Source organism: Salmo salar, chromosome 09 (genome assembly GCF_965601325.2).
Source record: "Salmo salar chromosome 09, fSalSal1, whole genome shotgun sequence".
NCBI lineage: Eukaryota > Metazoa > Chordata > Actinopteri > Salmoniformes > Salmonidae > Salmo > Salmo salar.
The window spans coordinates 21036365-21056615 of NC_138299.1; the positions used below are offsets into that span (position 1 = coordinate 21036365).

Here is a 20251-nt window from a genome sequence, read left to right on the forward strand (position 1 = left end):
CTCGCTTGTGTGTCCTATTGTCCTTTAGTAGTAATTTATACCCACATGTGAATACTTTATCTTGTAACTTTTTGAAAACCAAGATGGCATGTTCTGTAGGCTACAGCAATGACCTGTTGGAACCAGAAGTTGGCATGGACATTTAGCCTACAACACTTTTAAACTTTCGGTCTGGTAGAAGATTTGGTCAGTGCCATTAGTGATTATATGATACAGCACACTGGCTGGCTTGTGTGTGGGTATGGCAATCCACTGCTGTGCTTGCTGACTTGTAGTGCAGCACGGCAGTATGTAAGCAGGCCAAAATGTATTGACAACCCAAATCATTGCGTGGGACAGATAGAAATGTGTCACAGACCGAATCCTTTGTGTTTGACACGTGTTCTAAACTTGAGTAACCCCACAGGAAACGTTGTCAACGGAACCATCGGGAAACAGATGGTGGACACCCTGGTGGAGTCCTCCAGCAATGTGGAGATGATCCTCAAGTTCTTCGACATGTTCCTCAAACTCAAAGACCTGACCACCTCGGACAACTTCAAGGAGTATGACCCAGAGAGCAAGGGAGTGATCTCCAAGAAGGAGTTCCAGAAGTCCATGGAGAATCAGAAGCAGTACTCCCAGTCGGAGATCGAGTTCTTGCTCTCCTGCGCCGAGGCTGACGAGAACGACATGTTCAACTACGAGGAGTTTGTGAAGCGCTTTCATGAGCCGGCCAAGGACATTGGCTTTAACGTGGCGGTCCTGCTCACCAACCTGTCAGAACACATGCCTCACGATGCCCGTCTGGCCACCTTCCTGGACCTGGCTGAGAGCGTGATAAGCTACTTCGAGCCCTACCTGGGCCGCATAGAAATTATGGGCGGAGCCAAGCGCATCGAGAGGGTCTACTTTGAGATCAGCGAGTCTAGTCGTACACAGTGGGAGAAGCCCCAAGTCAAAGAGTCTAAGAGACAGTTTATCTTTGACGTGGTGAATGAGGGTGGAGAGAGCGAGAAGATGGAGCTGTTTGTCAACTTCTGTGAGGACACCATATTTGAGATGCAGCTGGCCTCACAGATCTCTGAGCCTGACGCAGTGGAGCGTCCCGAGGAGGACGACGAGGACAGCCAGAGTGTGACGGAGGAGCCAGAGGAGGAAGAGGAGGAGAGCATGATGGAGTCTCACTCCGCCTTCACCAACTCCTGCGTCTCCATGAGGAAGAACCTGTCCAGCTTCCGCCAGCTGCTGACCTTCAAAAGCATGAGGCGGCAGTACAGGAGGTTCAGGAAGATGAGTGTGAGGGAGATGGTCCAAGGCTTCTTCTCATTCTTCTGGATGATTATCATGGGCCTCTTCCGCTTCCTTTACAACCTGGTGTGGGGCTTCTTCCATATCCTGTGGTCCTCCATGTTTGGCGGGGGCCTGGTGGAGGGGGCCAAGAACATGAAGGTCACAGACATCCTGGGGAACATGCCCGACCCCACACAGTTTGGTATCCATGGTGACGTGCTGGAGACAGAGAAGATGGAGGCGAGTGAGGCGTCATCTGTGGCAGAGATGGGCCACATGGGCCAGGGGGACAAGGCAGAGGCAGATCTGATGGCTGAGCTGCTTAACATCCAAACCAAGAGCCAGGGGGGAAAGCATGCGCCCGAGCCAGGTCTGGGGGACATGGGTGAGGTGGTGGGGGTCGACGCCCCCTCTTTAGCCAGTGCCGTCAAGCAGAAGAAGGCCAAGGTCGGTATCTGAATATCCTCAGAAATTACACATATTCAGTTATATTAACAGAGTAATGGTTATCTGTGTAAAATCAGGCCTCTGTTATGTAAATGTCACGTAATGGTAAGGTCTGAAAATGAACTGTAGTTTAAACCGTTCTTCTCAAAATGTGCCACAGAACAAATTCTGTTTGGTGTAAATGCATGACATTTGGTGTCTATAGACAGGCCACATTGACAGTGTCAGTCAAAGTTAGAATTTTGAAAAAATGTGAAAATCATTAAAATGACTAAAACCATATAGCATTGTTATTTGACCTGTTCTAAGCCCAAATGTATGGTTCAACTCATTGTCATTTGTGACCTACAGCAGTTTCTGTATCACACTATATTTAGTCTTTGGACACAGTGAGTTACCTTTTTTTTTACACATTTAATTATTCAAGTCATGTGAATACAGGAGGGAGTTCAGGTGGGCCTTCACGCTTCAGCAAACAAAGTTATATTACAGCCTTATTCTAAAATGGATTAAATAAAAACATTTCCTCATCAATCTACACACAATACCCCATAATGAAAAGCGAAAATATGTCTTTAGAAATGTTTGCAAATGTATAAAAAAAATAAGATACCTTATTTACATAAGTATTCAGACCCTTTGCTATGAGACTCGAAATTGAGTTCAAGTGCATCCTGTTTCCATTGATTATCCTTGAGATGTTTCTACAACTTGAATGGAGTCCACATGTGGTAAAGTCAATTTATTGGACATGATTTGGAAAGGCACACACCTGTCTATATAAGGTCCCATAGTTCACGGTACATGTCAGAGCATATATGGTTTTTCTTTATTTTTACTATTTTCTACATTGTACAGTCGTGGCCAAAAGTTTTGAGAATGACACAAATATTAATTTCCACAAAGTTTTCTGCTTCAGTGTCTTTAGATATTTTTGTCAGATGTTACTATGGAATACTGAAGTATAATTACAAGGCTTTTATTGACAATTACATGAAGTTGATGCAAAGAGTCAATATTTGCAGTGTTGACCCTTCTTTTTCAAGACCTCTGCAATCCGCCCTAGCATGCTGGCAATTAACTTCTGGGCCACATCCTGACTGATGGCAGCCCGTTCTTGCATAATCAATGCTTGGAGTTTGTCAGAATTTGTGGGTTTTTGTTTGTCCACCCGCCTCTTGAGGATTGACCACAAGTTCTCAATGGGATTAAGGTCTGGGGAGTTTCCTGGCCATGGACCGAAAATATCGAGGTTTTGTTCCCCAAGCCACTTAGTTATCACTTTTGCCTTATGGCAAGGTGCTCCATCATGCTGGAAAAGGCATTGTTCGTCACCAAACTGTTCCTGGATGGTTGGGAGAAGTTGCTCTCGGAGGATGTGTTGGTACCATTCTTTATTCATGGCTGTGTTCTTAGGCAAAATTGTGAGTGAGCCCACTCCCTTGGCTGAGAAGCAACCCCACACATGAATGGTCTCAGGATGCTTTACTGTTGGTATGACACAGGACTGTCTTCTCCTTGTCTTCTCCGGACAAGCTTTTTTCCGGATGCCCCAAACAATCGGAAAGGGGATTCATCAGAGAAAATGACTTTACCCCAGTCCTCAGCAGTCCAATCCCTGTACCTTTTGCAGAATATCAGTCTATCCCTGATGTTTTTCCTGGAGAGAAGTAGCTTCTTTGCTGCCCTTCTTGACACCAGGCCATCCTCCAAAAGTCTTCGCCTCACTGTGTGCAGATGCACTCACACCTGCCTGCTGCCATTCCTGAGCAAGCTCTGTAGTGGTGGTGCCCCGATCCCGCAGCTGAATCAACTTTAGGAGACGGTCCTGGCGCTTTCTGGACTTTCTTGGGCGCCCTGAAGCCGCCTTCACAACAATTGAACCGCTCTCCTTGAAGTTCTTGATGATTCGATAAATGGTTGATTTTAGGTGCAATCTTACTGGCAGCAATGTCCTTGCCTGTGAAGCCCTTTTTGTGCAAAGCAATGATGACGGCACGTGTTTCCTTGCAGGTAACCATGTTTGACAGAGGAAGAACAATGATTCCAAGCTTCCAGTCTGTTATTCGAACTCAATCAGCATGACAGAGTGATCTCCAGCCTTGTCCTCGTCAACACTCACACCTGTGTTAATGAGAGAATCACTGACATGATGTCAGCTGGTCCTTTTGTGGCAGGGCTGAAATGCAGTGGAAATGTTTTTTGGCGATTCAGTTCATTTGCATGGCAAAGAGGGACTTTGCAATTAATTGCAATTCATCTGATCACTCTTCATAACATTCTGGAGTATATGCAAATTGCCATCATACAAACTGAGGCAGCAGACTTTGTGAAAAGTAATATTTGTGTCATTCTCAAAACTTTTGGCCACGACTGTAGAGTAATAGTGAAGACGTCACAACTATGAAATGACACATATGGAATCATGTAGTAACCAAAAAAGTGTTAAACAAATCAAAACATATTTTATATTTGAGATTCTTCAAAGTAGCCACCCTTTACCTTGAAAGCTTAGCATCCTCTTGGCATTCTCTCAACCAGCTTCACCTGGAATGCTTTTCCAACAGTCTTGGAATTTAATTTGGAACATGTATTCACATGGCTTGATTCATGAAATATGTAAAAAAAAAAAAAAACAGTAACCCCAAAGACTAAATATAGTACAATATCAAACACTCACATTGTAGACAAACGCTTTGGCCGAATTTAAAACATTTCTTCAGATTTGTCCATCAGTATGCTCAGAGAAAAAGTGTACCAAAGTTTTTATATATTTATTTCCATTATGATCATGAATGGGTTTACCAGGATTCCATGTGTTTCTTGAAGGAGGCTGCGACTAAGGAGCCTACCAACGGAGATCACAAAGCCGAGCCAGAGAAAGCAGAGTGAGTGGCCTCATACGTCCTTGATGTGATGTGATTGCACCTGATTTGATTCTCAGTGTGAACACAAGATTCCCTACCTGACTCAGCCGTAACAGCATTTGTTTTGCTCCTGCTGGAAGCTGAACTGATTTGGTGAGGGTGCTTGTTGTCTTTTGGTCGGTCTGTGCATCACCCTGTTTGATGTGTATGTTTGTGTCTACAGCCCAGAGGATGGGGAGAAGAAGGACCAGGACAAAGTCAAAGAGGAGGCTCCCCCAGAGCCCTTACCGGAGGAGAAGAAGGCCCCCAAGAAGAGACCGGGACTGAAGAAAGAGTCTCCAGAGGAGTTCATGGCCAGCTTCTTCTCTAGCCTGGACATCTACCAGACCAAGATGCTGGTGAAACCACACACTGATGCTATACCCATTCACGTCATTTAGCCCTGTTATCATAATAGCACATTAGTGTTTGTGGTATTGCATGCTGTATGGCATATCCTTGTCTAATATATGCTTGTATGTGTTTATCAGAACTATCTGGCCAGAAACTTCTACAACCTGCGTTTCTTGGCATTGTTTGTTGCATTTGCCATAAACTTTATTCTGCTCTTCTACAAAGTAAGTCAAACCCTATCTAATCAAATAGAGCACAGTGTTACTATTGGGCTGTCATGGATATGCACTGAGCGTGTGTTGTGTCAGGTGACTGGAGATGACAGGGATGACGATGATCCAGATCCCTGGAATGGAGGTGGAGCTACTGATGAAGAGGAGGATGAAGGTGGGATGGAGTATTTTGTCCTGCAGGAGAGCACAGGCTACATGGCACCTACACTGCGCTTCTTGGCCATACTACACACAGTCATCTCTTTCCTGTGTGTGGTGGGATACTACTACCTAAAGGTACATTTTTCAATCACACAGACACACATACAGATAACTAACTTATATGCACACATACCAACATATTTATAATATCCCTTGAGAATAAATGTTTCATCATTATAATGGACTAATAATAAACACAGCAGTTTTCAAATGGTTAAAGTCCTTTATATTGTAATATGGGAACTAATTTACCATCAATACATTATTCCCCCCTTTTCTGAAGGTGTATTTGGTAAACACCAGCGTGTGATGATATTATCTCAGACAGTACCTTGTAGGGCTGTGATCTAATGTTCTCTCTGTGTGTCTGTCCGTGTCCCCAAGGTACCTCTGGTGGTGTTCAAGAGAGAAAAGGAGATCGCCAGGAAGTTGGAGTTTGACGGCCTCTACATCACAGAGCAGCCGTCAGACGATGACATCAAAGGACAGTGGGACCGCCTCGTCATCAACACCCCGTGAGTCATATAGAGCATGACTCTAATCATCACCTCAAACTATAATCATCACCGCAAACTATAATCATCAACTTTTTGGTATTTGAATGTAGTTTTCAGATTGTGGATGATTACTTGTTTATACCAAGGTTTTTGTTTGTAACTCCCTGTCTTGTAGCTTCATTTGTAATAACGATATTTTCCATCCTCTTTTTTATAGTTCCTTCCCTAATAACTACTGGGACAAGTTTGTGAAACGCAAGGTAAGTAGACAGCATTGAATTAATTCTTGGTGGAATTTGTATTAATTATTCACCAGATCAATATGACTTGAACATGCACATACTATTTCTACTACTTACTCTATTTCACCTTGTTATCATGGCCTGCTGCTGTTAGGTGATCAATAAGTACGGAGATCTGTATGGAGCCGAGAGGATAGCAGAGCTGCTGGGGCTGGATAAGAGTGCTCTGGACTTCAACCCCACAGAGGAGACGGTGGTGAAGGAGGCATCGCTGGTGTCCTGGTGAGACCCTGGGAGAGTGGCCTATAATAGAGTTGTCGGGTTAGCATACACAGAGTGAAGTCAAAAACAATACCATTCACATCAATCCACCTCTTTTGACAGGTTGAGCTCTATTGACACCAAGTACCAATGCTGGAAAATGGGTGTGGTGTTTACAGACAATGTAAGTGTTACACATTTACAAAGAGCATAATTTGGTATATGATAACACCACATTATTGTTGACTTGATCTGACTGATCTGTTTCTATGTTGTGTGTCCCTGCAGTCGTTCCTGTACCTGGTGTGGTACACCACCATGTCCATCCTGGGTCACTACAACAACTTCTTCTTCGCTGCCCATCTGTTGGACATCGCCATGGGCTTCAAGACCCTCCGGACCATCCTGTCCTCGGTCACCCACAATGGCAAACAGGTGGGTGCAGTTTGGCCACCAGGCAACAGGGGGTCAGTGTTGAGTCAGAGCTCTAGTTCTGCCTTGGTATTAACCATAGAGATAAAGTACATCACAGTGGAAGTAACCTGAGGTATTCTCTGTCTCAGCTGGTTCTGACTGTAGGTCTCCTGGCGGTGGTGGTCTATCTGTACACTGTGGTGGCCTTCAACTTCTTCCGCAAGTTCTACAACAAGAGTGAGGATGACAACCAGCCCGATATGAAGTGTGACGACATGATGACTGTGAGTCCTTGGATTTTTCCACTAACATCATAATGTGGGGAGAAAAAAAATCTATAAATTAAACACCAGCCCAGTTTAACCGTCCTGTTTGGTGCCTTGTGAATGGATCTATTCCATTTCCATCCAGCCTCACTCTCGTTCTCACCTTCTCTCTGTCTCTCTCTCCTCCATCAGTGCTACCTGTTCCACATGTATGTTGGTGTGAGGGCAGGTGGTGGAATCGGGGATGAGATCGAGGACCCTGCGGGCGACCCGTACGAGCTCTACCGCATCCTCTTCGACATCACCTTCTTCTTCTTTGTCATCGTCATCCTGCTGGCCATCATACAGGGTACGTACTGTACTAGTCTGGGTCACAGGAGGCAGTATCTGGGACAGCGAAGTGGACCAGGGTGAGACCCAGCAGGGTAAGTGTCACTCTGGCTCCCAGGTGTCAAAGTCACCCTGCTCCCTGTGGGCTGGAAGGGGCTGTGTAGGGAGGGGATTAATCACCCATAGAGAGAGACCCATAGCTCTTTCTGTCTGTCTCCACCAGGCCCTTACACACAGTAATGTTTCTCTCACAGTCAGAAAGCCTCAAACTTTCCAATGGTTTTTCCACCTCAGACAATCAGTCAGCCTCATGTCTCTCCCACAGACACTCAAACTGACTGCTCACCTCACAGTAAGTCCAGAACACACAGACAGATACAGCCTGTACCCTAAAACAAGTGGTAAGTAAAAGTATAGATACCTTAATAGAAAGTTACTCAAATAAAAGTGAGTCACCCAGTAAAATCCTACTTGAGTAAAAGTATTTGGTTTTAAATATACTTAAGAATCAAAAGTAAATGTAATTGCTAATATATACTTAAGTATCTTAAGTAAAAGTATAAATCATTTCAAAACCATTTTCTTGTTATTTACACAAGATGCATTTGTGTTTAGTGAGTCCACCAGGCCAGAGGCAGTAGGGATGACCACATGTTCTTTTGATAAGTGCGTGAATTATTTGACCATTTTCTTGTCCTGCTAAGCAATCAAAAAACGTACTTTTGATTTAAAAAAGGCTTTACGGTGAAAGCAAAACATTAGATTATTTTAGGATAGCACCTTAGCAAAAAAAAACAGCCATTTTCCAAACACTGATGGCCGTCACAAAACCAGATATACAGCTAAAATTAAGCACTAACCTTTGACAATCTTCATCAGATGACACTCCTAGGACATCATGTTAAACAATACATGCATTTTTTGTTCGATCAAGTTCATATTTATATCCAAAAACCCAATTTTTACATTGCCGCGTGATGTTCAGCAAATGTTTTCTCCCCATAACTTCTGGTGAATGGGCACATCAATTTACAGAAATACTCATCATAAACGTTGACAAAATTTATAACAATTATTTAAAGGATTATAGATAATCTACTCCTTTATGCAACCGCTTTGTCAGATTTCAAAATAACTTTACGGAGAAAGCACATTGTTCAATATTCTGAGTACAGAACTTAGCCTTCAATGCTAAGCTATACAGTTAGCCTACAACCACGGCGTCGACAAATCTCTAAAATATGTTCGAAATATTTTCTTACCTTTGCTGATCTTCGGCGGAATGCACTCGGAAGAACTCCCACTTCCACAAGAAATGTTCATTTGTTCTGCAAAGTCCATCATTTATGTCCAAATACCTTCATTTTGTTGGCCCATCCAGAACACTTTACAAAGCCATGAGGCGTGGGCGCAAATCCATAGACGAAAAGTTCAAAAGTTCCATTACCGTTTGTAGAAACATGTCAAACGATGTTTACAATCAATCTTTAGGGTATTTTTTTACGTAAAATTCCGATCATTTTCCAACTGGACAATAGGTATTCATCCCAGAAGAAAAATAACGAAGAGCGAACTCGCGTGCACGTGCGTCACGAGACACCTGTCCTCAGACTGGCCACTGATTGACTGAGCCACAATTTTCTGCCCGGTAACAGGAGACGGATGAAACCAGTTTCTAAAGATTGTTGACAGCCAATGGAAGCCTTAGGAGGTGCAACGTAAACCCTGTCACTGTAGTTTCTCAAGGGATTCAAAAGAAGATCTACATTTCTCATTTCTCCCACTTCCTAGTTCAATTTTTCTCAGGTTTTTGCCTGCCATATGAGTTCTGTTATACTCACAGACACCATTCAAACAGTTTTAGAAACTTCAGAGTGTTTTCTATCCAAATCTACTAATAATATGCATATTCTATTTTCTGGGCCAGAGTAGTAACCTGTTTAAATTGGGTACGTTTTTCATCCGGCCGTGAAAATACTGCCCCCTAGCCCCAAGAGGTTGGATTTGAGCCAATCAGTTGTGTTATGACAAGGTAGGGTTGATATACATAAGATAGCCCTATTTGGTAAAAGACCATAGTCCATATTATGGCAAGAACAGCTCAAATAAGCAAAGAGAAACGACAGTCCATCATTACTTTAAGACATGAAGGTCAGTCAATACAGAAAATGTAAAGAACTTTGAAAGTTTCTTCAAGTGTAGTCGCAAAAACCATCAAGCGCTATGATGAAACTGGCTCTCATGAGGACCGCCACAGGAAAAGAAGACCCAGAGTTACCTCTGCTGCAGAGGATTAGTTCATTAGTTACCAGCCTCAGAAATTGCAGCCCAAATAAATGCTTCACAGAGTTCATGTAACAAACACATCTCAACATCCACTGTTCAGAGGAGACTGCGTGAATCATGGCCTTCATGGTCAAATTGCTGCAAAGAAACCACTACTAAAGGACACCAATCAGAAGAAAAGACTTGCTTGGGCCAAGAAACATGAGCAATGAACATTATACCGGTGGAAACATGTCCTTTGGTCTGATGTGTCCAAATTTGAGATTTTTGGTTCCAACCGCCGTGTCTTTGTGAGATGCAGAGTTGGTGAACGGATGATCTCCGCATGTGTGGTTCCCACCGTGAAGCATGGAGGAGGAGGTGTGATGGTGTGGGGGTGCTTTGCTGGTGACACTGTCGGTGATTTATTTAGAATTCAAGGCACACTTAACCAGCATGGCTACCACAGCATTCTGCAGCGATATGCCATCCCATCTGGTTTGCGCTTAGTGGGACTATAATTTGACAATGACCCAACACACCACCAGGCTGTGTAAGGGCTATTTGACCAAGAAGGAGAGTGATGGAATGCTGCATCAGATGACCTGGCCTCCACAATCCCCCGACCGCAACCCAATTTGAGGTGGTTTGGGATAAGTTGGACCGCAGAGTGAAGGAAAAGCAGACAACAAGTCCTCAGCATAATGTGGGAACTCCTTCAAGACTGTTGGAAAAGCATTCCAGGTGAAGCTGGTTGAGAGAATGCCAAGAGTGTGCAAAGCTGTCATCAAGGCAAAGGGTGGATACTTTGTGGAATCTAAAATATATTTTGATTTGTTTTTAACACTTTTTTGGTTACTACATGATTCCATATATGTTATTTCATTGTTTTGATGTCTTCATTATTATTCTACAATGTAGAAAATAGTAAAAAATAAAGAAAACCCCTTGAATGAGTAGGTGTGTCCAAACATTTAACTGGTACTATATATATATATATATATATATATAGTAAAGTACAGATACTCCAAAAAACTACTTTAGTAGTACTTTTACCTAAGTACTTTACACCACTGCCTAAAGTGATGCTGCTTCCCATAGTCAGATGCTGTTCAACCATTTAAATATTTTACACGCAATACAAAAAGCTGTGGGGGGAGGAGAATTGTGTTAAATTGCCCTGTCCATAAAGAGACATCTTCACTGTTGGTTGTGTGGCCGTAGGTCTGATCATTGATGCTTTTGGAGAGCTGAGAGACCAACAGGAGCAAGTGAAAGAGGATATGGAGGTGAGAGACTTTGGTTTACTTTCATCTGTAGTGCAGGTCAACAGATGACAATGTTTGAGTGTTTAATCTATTTTTCTCCTCAGACCAAATGTTTCATCTGTGGCATCGGTAATGACTACTTTGACACGACGCCTCACGGCTTTGAAACACACACCTTACAAGAGCACAACTTGGCCAACTACCTGTGAGTATCTAGACTGAATGTAACCCAGCACTTAAAAGCTAGACTTTTTCATCTCTGAAGTATCAATTAGCCGACAGGTCTTTCGTCTTCCTGCATAATTACAGTGAGGTAAAAATAATATTTGATCCCCTGCTGATTTTGTACGTTTGCCCACTTACAAAGAAATGATCAGTCTATAATTTTAATGGTAGGTTTATTTGAACAGTGAGAGACAGAATAACAACAAAAAAATCCAGAAAAACGCATGTCAAAAATGTTATAAAATGATTTGCATTTTAATGAGGGAAATAAGTATTTGACCCCTCTGCAAAACATGACTTTGTACGTGGTGGCAAAACCCTTGTTGGCAATCACAGAGGTCAGACGTTTCTTGTAGTTGGCCACCAGGTTTGCACACATCTCAGGAGGGATTTTGTCCCACTCCTCTTTGCAGATCTTCTCCAAGTTTAAGGTTTCGAGGCTGACGTTTGGCAACTCGAACCTTCAGCTCCCTCTACAGATTTTCTATGGGATTAATGTCTGGAGACTGGCTAGGCCACTCCAGGACCTTAATGTGCTTTTTCTTGAGCCACTCCTTTGTTGCCTTGGCTGTGTGTTTTGGGTCATTGTCATGCTGGAATACCCATCCACGACCCATTTTCAATGCCCTGGCTGAGGGAAGGAGGTTCTCACCCAAGATTTGACAGTACATGGCCCCATCTATCGTCCCTTTGATGTGGTGAAGTTGTCCTGTCCCCTTAGCAGAAAAACACCCCCAAAACATAATGTTTCCACCTCCATGTTTGACGGTGGAGATGGTGTTTTTGGGGTCATAGGCAGCATTCCTCCTCCTCCAAACACGGCAAGTTGAGTTGATGCCAAAGAGCTCCATTTTGGTCTCATCTGATCACAACACTTTCACCAGTTGTCCTCTGAATCATTCAGATGTTCATTGGCAAACTTCAGACGGGCATGTATATGTATTTTTGAGCAGGGGGACCTTGCGGGCGCTGCAGGATTTCAGTCCTTCACGGCGTAGTGTGTTACCAATTGTTTTCTTGGTGACTATGGTCCCAGCTGCCTTGAGATCATTGACAAAATCCTCCTGTGTAGTTCTGGGCTGATTCCTCACCGTTCTCATGATCATTGCAACTCCACGAGGTGAGATCTTGCATGGAGCCCCAGGCCGAGGGATATTGACAGTTCTTTTGTGTTTCTTCCATTTACGAATAATCGCACCAAATGTTGTCACCTTCTCACCAAGCTGCTTGGCAATGGTCTTGTAGCCCATTCCAGCCTTGTGTAGGTCTACAATCTTGTCCCTGACATCCTTGGAGAGCTCTTTGGTCTTGGTCATGGTGGAGAGTTTGGAATCTGATTGATTGATTGCTTCTGTGGACAGGTGTCTTTTATACAGGTAACAAGCTGCGGTTAGGAGCACTCCCTTTAAGAGTGTGCTCCTAATCTCAGCTCGTTGCCTGTATAAAAGACACCTGGGAGCCAGAAATCTTTCTGATTGAGAGGGGTTCAAATACTTATTTCCCTCATTAAAATGCAAAATAAATGTACAACATTTCTGACATGCGTTTTTCTGGATATTTTTGTTGTTATTCTGTCTCTCACTGTTCAAATAAACCTACCATTAAAATTATAGACTGATCATTTCTTTGTCAGTGGGCAAATGTACAAATTCAGCAGGGGATCAAATACTTTTTTCCCTCACTGTTTACCCACTTGTTTACTATTAAACCACCTGATTGATGGCTTTTACACAACAGTTGATGGTATCTATGCCCCAGTAAAAAAAATACAAACAGTGCCCCTCAGAGCCAGCATTCTTCCACCCTCTATAAGCTCAGTGCTCATCTATTGTTTCTGTGCTAGCTAGCTGGAAAATAGTAAGCCATGTGGTCTTCATCTGCCCACTCAGTCAACTGGAGGAGGATATAACGCTAACCTTATTAGCTCATTTGTTTAGGTTGGTTGGAAAATAGGTGTGTGACGTCATCTTATGTATGCATCATACATTTTGATTTAGTGTGCAATGGAACATAGACTCAGTACTCTGATGGTTGAGGATAAGACACATGGATGTCCTAAGATCATCAAGAACATTATGCTTGCATGAGACTTTAATTTCCTCCTGCTATAGCCATTTGTAGTTGTGAAAGAGGTCAGTTGGTCTTTGAGATGTTGAATGATGCAAGTGAAACATGACTGTGGATCAAGTGGTAATTTTCATGTATCTGAACTCTATTTGACTTGACAGGTTTTTCCTGATGTACCTTATCAACAAAGATGAGACGGAACACACAGGTCAGGTATGGATCTTGTCACTCTTTTGACCCCTTTGTCCTGTGAAAAGGTTGTCATATCAGGACCCAAAGTTAACTGTGACTCACCAGTTTTTAGGCTCGGCTCATCTGCTGCTATAGATTGACCAGTCTTTTTGTCTGTCTGCTTCCTCCAGGAGTCATACGTGTGGAAGATGTACCAGGAGAGGCTCTGGGACTTTTTCCCTGCTGGAGACTGTTTCAGAAAGCAGTATGAGGACCAGCTTGGATAGAGCTGACAGACAGGTTGCTGTCATCCTACGGACAGGACTACAGTCCTACAAAGAGCTGTTCCAGGTACACTCCCACTTCCTCCTAACAGCTAGCTGATGACGGTTGGTAACCATTCACCGCCTATTGCCTCCTCTAAATGTGTGAGACTAGAGGAGAGGGGAGATGCTATCTTCCATATGACGGAATAACCATTTTCACATCAACGTCAAATGTACCTGTACATGTTACCTTTGGTACAGTGCCAACCTCCAAGAAAGTGACTATATTACAACCTGCCCAGACAGATTTCAGTTTTGAACAATTTTTTTCTCTTTTTTTTTGACAACGTGTTGCCTTTTCCTCCACATAACCCCAAACCATTGCACAATTATTGGTCTTTTTGAGAAACACTGGGTTGTGTGGGGTTATGGGACAACGTGTGAGTCTGGGCCCGTTGCAATATGCACAAGAAGACTACTTCAATATTTCAAGAATGTTGAAAATGAGACTTATGCCAAAAGATAGGCGGGCAGATTTATACAGAGAGCATACTGTATGTGATTTAACAAAGTTTAAAAAATGTTGTTTGAGTAATGTGCTTTCAGATATGAAGTATTGAATATAGAGGACTTGACCAGGGGAAAGGTTGATTATATGATAAAAATGCCTGAATCAAGTACTTGATGAAGTGCCTTATCTACATTACAACGGAGCTATGCAAAACCATGTGTTTTTCTTTCTGCAATGGATGTGCAGTAGTTTTCCTGGACCAGAAACAAGCAGCTGTTCAGAGTCATTAGTTTCTGGCTTATGTTTTTCATTTGAAAACGGATGAGCAGTGTTGAGTTTTTTGCCAACTGCAGAATCTACACTTTGGAGGAAAAAAAAGGTTCTGGATAGAACCAAAAAGGGTTGTATTGCTTGCTTCATATACTGTATGGCAACCTAATAGGTTCAATATAGAACCCTTTTGCAGGGTTCTTTGATCAGAACCCCAGGGTTCGTCTTCACTCACCCAACATTGGTTCGATTATAGAACCATTGGGTTCCATATAGGGTTCTATATGGAACCAATTTCAGTTCTATATATAACCTTAAGGGGTGCCATATATGAGGCAAGCATGGAACCCTTTTTGGTTCTATCCAGAACCTTTTATTTCTAAGAGTGTAACTGCAAACGAGTATAAATTACACACGTCTTAGTATATGAAATGTCCGAATTTATTAAACACCTTAAAACAAAAAATAAATTGCTATTGTATGGCTATTTGTATGTAGTAGCGTTGCTGAACCGTGCATTTCCCTGAAGGACAAATAAAGAAATCAATGAAATAACTGGAGTCTCTTCAAACAGTGTTTCTTGTTGGATTTTACTATCTTTTTTTTTGCTATAGTTAAGGACAAAGTATGTAGCCTACAGTACAAACTACAGAAAACTTGCGTGTAATATCTCACTGTCCAGTTGGTCCTTTACTGACCCCTAATCACCTCCCGATGTGACTGAGTTCATATCAGGGGATTTAGCTTCTTTTTTTTTAAGCATTGCGTAATTTCCCCTAAAAGATAATGTGCATGTGAAGCTGAGCCTGGCTCTCCTTTACCTATCCACTCTTTGAACGACAAATATAGCCTACAGTTTAGACCTGACTGTTAGGTGTTAGCTAGGGTGGCTTTGAAGGTTTACCACATTCAGCCTCCACATTTAGTATTTACATTTGTATTATCAGTAAGGTAGTATAATCAGTCCTACCTTTTGATTTTAGCTAGTAGCTACTGAATAGTGTTGGTCAGTCCAGTCCTACCTGGGTGCAGGAGGCATGCAGGACATCAGCAGGCTGTTTCCCTGCCTTGGCCGATGGGAGTTTTATCCCTAGTACCCACGGTGCCAACTGTCAGTTGGTATTATGCCTGACATCCCTCTGAAGCTCATACAGCCATCCCTTTAACTGGTCTAAACCACCTCTGACATGTGGATATCTGATCACGTTTTTTAACCATTGTAGGTAAATTGACTGAAGCTTACTGAAAAGTGAATTATCACAATCCCTGGAATTATAAAAATGTTCATAATTAGAAATAATGAGAGCAGCAGGAAACCACTCTCTGGCTAATGTAAAACAACATTGACGCGATTAAAGTCCCAGAGACAATTGTATTATACCCATTATGTTAATTCTCTGTTTGTGTTAAATTGTCTCAGTCTGAGGTCCTAGCAGCGGTTGATGTGGTGTGTGTGAAGTGATGGTCGTGAAAACAGGACTGTGGTAGGGGGGTTCATCTCCCCCTCTCTGGTGGAATCATTAGTTCTGTAATGACTCACTTCTATTAAGCTCAATCCTCAATTAAACAGAGTTGTCCTGAGAGAGACAATTTAATTAACTGATCAAAAGTGGAGACCTTGAAGACATATGACTGTCTGTGGCTTTGCTGTCCACAACAGAAAGTATGCATACCTCTTGACTTATTCCAAATGTTGTTGTTTTACAGCCTAAATTCAAAATGGATTAAATATTTTATTTTTTCTCACCAACCTACACACAACACCCCATAATGACAAGGTGAACTCATTTTTTTTTGGGGGGGGGGGGGCAAATTTATTGAAAACGAAGTACAGAAATATCTAATTTACATACACTGCATGACCAAAAGTTGGTCCCCTCTTTGCTGCTATAACAGCCTGCTCTTCTGGGAAGGCTTTCCACTAGATGTTGGAAGATTGCTGCTGGGACTTGCTTCGATTCAGCCACAAGAGCATTAGTGAGGTCGGGCAATGATGATGGGTGACTAGGCCTTGCTCGCAGTCGGTGTTCCAATTCATCCCAAAGGTGTTTGATGGCGTTGAGGTCATTGCTAGATTTCCATTTTCAAGTCTTGCCATAGATTTTCAAGCCAATTTAAGTTAAAACTGTAAATGGGTCACTCAGGAACATTCAATGTCATCTTGGTAAGCAACCCCAGTGTATTTGGCCTTGTGTTTTAGGTTATTGTTCTGCTGAAAGGTGAATTTGTCTCCCAGTGTCTGTTGGAAAGCAGACTTAACCAGGTTTTCCTCAGGGATTTTGCCTGTGCTTAACTCTATTCCATTTATTTTTATCCTAAAAGACTCCCTAGTCCTTTCCGATGACAAGCATACACATAACATGATGCAGCCACCACCCTATGAAGAGTGGTACTTAGTGACGTGTTGGATTTGCCCCAAACATAACATTTTGTATTCAAGACATAAAGTTAATTTCTTTGCCACATGTTTTGAAGTTTTACTTTAGTGCCTTATTGTAAACAGGATGTATGTTTTGGAATATTTGTATTCTGTTGTTTTCACTCTGTCATTTCAGTTAGTATTGTGGAGTAACTACAATATTGTTGTTGATCCATCCTCTGTTTTTCCTATTACAGCCATTAAACTCTAACTGTTTTAAAGTCACCATTGGCCTCAGTGAAATCCCTGATCGGTTTCTTTCCTCTCCGGCAACTGAGGTAGGAAGGACGCCTGTATCTTTGTAGTGACTGGGTGTATTGATACATCATCCAAAGTGTAATTAATAACTTCACCACGCTTAAAATAATATTCAATGTCTGCTTTTTTTTTTTTTTACCCATCTACCAATAGGTGCCCTTCTTTGCAAGATATTGGAAAACCTCCCTGGTCTTTGTGGTTGAATCTGTGTTGGAAATTCACTGCTCGACTGAGGGACCTTAAAGATAATTGAATGTGTGGGGTACAGAGATGAGGTAGTCATTCAAAAATCATGTTAAACACTGTTATTGCACACAGAGTGAGTCCATACAATTTATTAGGTGACCTGTTAAGCACATTTTTACTCCTAAACTTATTTAGGCTTGCCATTACAAAGGGGTTGAATACTTAAAAACATAATTCCTCTTTGACATTATAGGGTATTGAGTGTAGGCCAGTCACACACAATCTACATGTAATCCATTTGAAATCCAGGCTTTCTGTTGGCACTGGTGTTGTGTATAACCTTCTCAGGCATGAAACATGGACTGTTTCCCAGATAGCTCACGCCCACATCCAACACCACAACATGACACAGAGAACATGAAGATTCACAGCATCTGCTACACAGCCCATTTCTCAACCTGCAACTAAGAATAGCCTACTGTATGGATGCTACGGCAGGCATGGCTGGGAATCGATCCTGCAGCTCTCCGTAACATCGCTGATGGCCTGACCAATGAGCCAGCAGCAGAACACAACCCACACCTTTTAACCCCATCTCCTGTGACCTCACCTCATGCATGCTGGACAAACAAGACTCAGAAATGACCATGTCATTTTCTCCAACAGAATGGGAACTGAGAAAGAGGCTATTAACAAGGGCCATTATAATGTTTCTTGTCACATCTCAGTGCACCCGGTGTCTGACCTTCTGCTCCGTCTGGTCATTCAGCAAGATGCATGGCCGGACACGAGATGACCAAGGGACAATGACCATACACTCAAGGGACATATTCCACTTAATTTAACCACACTCCTATTCAAGACCTGGACCCCATTGACTAAAATATTTACAAGCCACTTTACGAGTATTATTGTCAAGTGGTAACTTAATAATTTTGTAGAGCAAAGATAACTTTTGAAATTTGTAATGTACAGTGCCTTCGGAGAGTATTCAGACCCCTTGACTTTTTTGTGTTACAGCCTTATTCTAAAATTGATTAAATTGTTTTTTTTCATCATTAATTTACAAACAATACCCTAGAATGACAAAGCAAAAAAACGTTTTATAGACATCTTTAGCTAATAAAATAAAAAATGACATCACATTTACATAAGTATTCAGACCCTTTACTCAGTACTTTGTTGAAGCACCTTTGGCAGCAATTACAGCGTTGAGTCTTGGGTATGACGCTCCAAGCTTGGCACACCTGTATTTGGGAGTTTCTTTCATTCTTCTCTGCAGATCCTCTCAAGCTCTGTCAGGTTGGATGGGGAACGTTGCTGCACAGCTATTTTCAAGTTTCTCTAGAGATGTTCAGGTCCAGGCTCTAGCTGGTCACTCAAGGACATTCAGAGACTTGTCCTGAAGCCACTCCTACATTGTCTTGGCTGTGGGCTTAGGGTTGTTGTCCTGTTGGAAGGTGAACCTTCGCCCCAGTCTGAGGTTCTGAGAGATCTGGAGAAGGTTTTCATCAAGGATGTCTATGTACTTTGCTCATTTCATCTTTGCCTCGATCCTGACTAGTCTCCCAGTCCGTGCCGCTGAAAAACACCACCCCCCTCACAGCTTGATGCTGCCACCACCATGCTTCACCGTAGGGATGGTGCTAGGTTTCCTCCAGACGTGGCGCTTGGCATTCACACCAAAGAGTTCAATCTTAGTTTCATCAGACCAGAGAATCTTATTTATCATGATCTGAGAGTCTTTAGGTGCCTTTTGGCAAACTCCAAGCCGGCTGTCAGGTGCCTTTTACTGAGGGGCTTCCATCTGGCCACTCTACCATAAAGGCCTGATTGTTGGATTGCTGCAGAGATTGTTGTCCTTCTGGAAGGTTCTCCCATCTCCACAGACGAACTCTAGAGCTCTGTCAGAGTGACCATCGGGTTCTTGGTCACCTCCCTGACCAAGGCCCTTCTCTCCCGATTGCTCAGTTTGGCCATGCGGCCAGCTCTAGGGAGAGTCTTGGGGGTTCCAAACTTCTTCCATTTAAGAATGTGTTCTTGGGGACCTTCAATGCTGCAGACATGTCTTTGTACCCTTCCCCAGATCTGTGCTTCGACACAATCCTGTCTCGAAGCTCAACAGACAATTCCTTCGATTTCATGGCTTGGTTTTTGCTTGAACATGCACTGTCAACTGTGGGACCTTATATAGACAGGTGTGTGCCTTTCCAAATCATGTCCAATCAATTGAATTTACCACAGGTGGACTCCAAGTTGTAGAAAAATCTCAAAGATTATCAATGGAAACAGGATGCACCTGAGCTCAATTTCAAGTCTCATAGCAAAGGGTCTGAATACTTCTATAAAGAAGGTATTTTAGTTTTCGCTTTGTCATTATGCCGTATTGTGTGTAGATTGCTGAGGATTTTTTTAAATTTAATACATTTTAGAATAAGGCTGTGACGTAACAAAATGTGGAAAAAGTCAAGGGGTCTGAATACATTCCGAAGGCACTGTGTGTGTATATATATATATACACACAGCATATATATATAATACCTGTATCTTGTTAATTTTTCATAAAGTAGAAATAGATATGCCTACGGTGGTGACATTTTTTTATTGTATCTTTAGATTGATTGTCAGTATCTGGTGTGGCCACCAGCTGCATTAAGTACTGCAGTGCATCTCCTCCTCATGGACGCACCAGATTTAACGTTTCTTGCTGTGAGATGTTACCCCACTCTTCCACTAAGGCACCTGCAAGTTTCCGGACATTTCTGGGGGGAATGGCCCTAGCCGTCACCCTCCGATACAACAGGTGCCAGACGTGCTCAATAGGATTGAGATTCGGGCTCTTCACTGGCCTTGGCAGAACACTAGGTCCCGTGTGGCTCTGTTGGTAAGAGCATGGTGTTTGCAACACCAGGGTTGTGGGTT

The 20251-nt window shown here is 42.6% G+C and overlaps 1 protein-coding gene across 1 annotated transcript in view; it reads left to right on the top strand.

Moving 5' to 3' along the window:
- Positions 1–15021, top strand: part of LOC106610839 (ryanodine receptor 3) — a 161675-nt gene extending 146654 nt beyond the window's left edge. The window contains exons 88-103 of the mRNA XM_082955486.1: positions 407–1719; positions 4381–4607; positions 4810–4984; positions 5117–5203; positions 5288–5488; positions 5798–5928; positions 6128–6170; positions 6307–6434; positions 6537–6597; positions 6702–6848; positions 6977–7111; positions 7286–7442; positions 10913–10977; positions 11061–11161; positions 13410–13461; positions 13611–15021. Of these exons, the coding sequence (XP_082811612.1) occupies positions 407–1719; positions 4381–4607; positions 4810–4984; positions 5117–5203; positions 5288–5488; positions 5798–5928; positions 6128–6170; positions 6307–6434; positions 6537–6597; positions 6702–6848; positions 6977–7111; positions 7286–7442; positions 10913–10977; positions 11061–11161; positions 13410–13461; positions 13611–13706 (3119 nt within the window). The 3' untranslated portion in view covers positions 13707–15021. The remainder of the gene's footprint in view (positions 1–406; positions 1720–4380; positions 4608–4809; positions 4985–5116; positions 5204–5287; positions 5489–5797; positions 5929–6127; positions 6171–6306; positions 6435–6536; positions 6598–6701; positions 6849–6976; positions 7112–7285; positions 7443–10912; positions 10978–11060; positions 11162–13409; positions 13462–13610) is intronic.
- The last annotated feature ends 5230 nt before the right edge of the window (positions 15022–20251 follow it).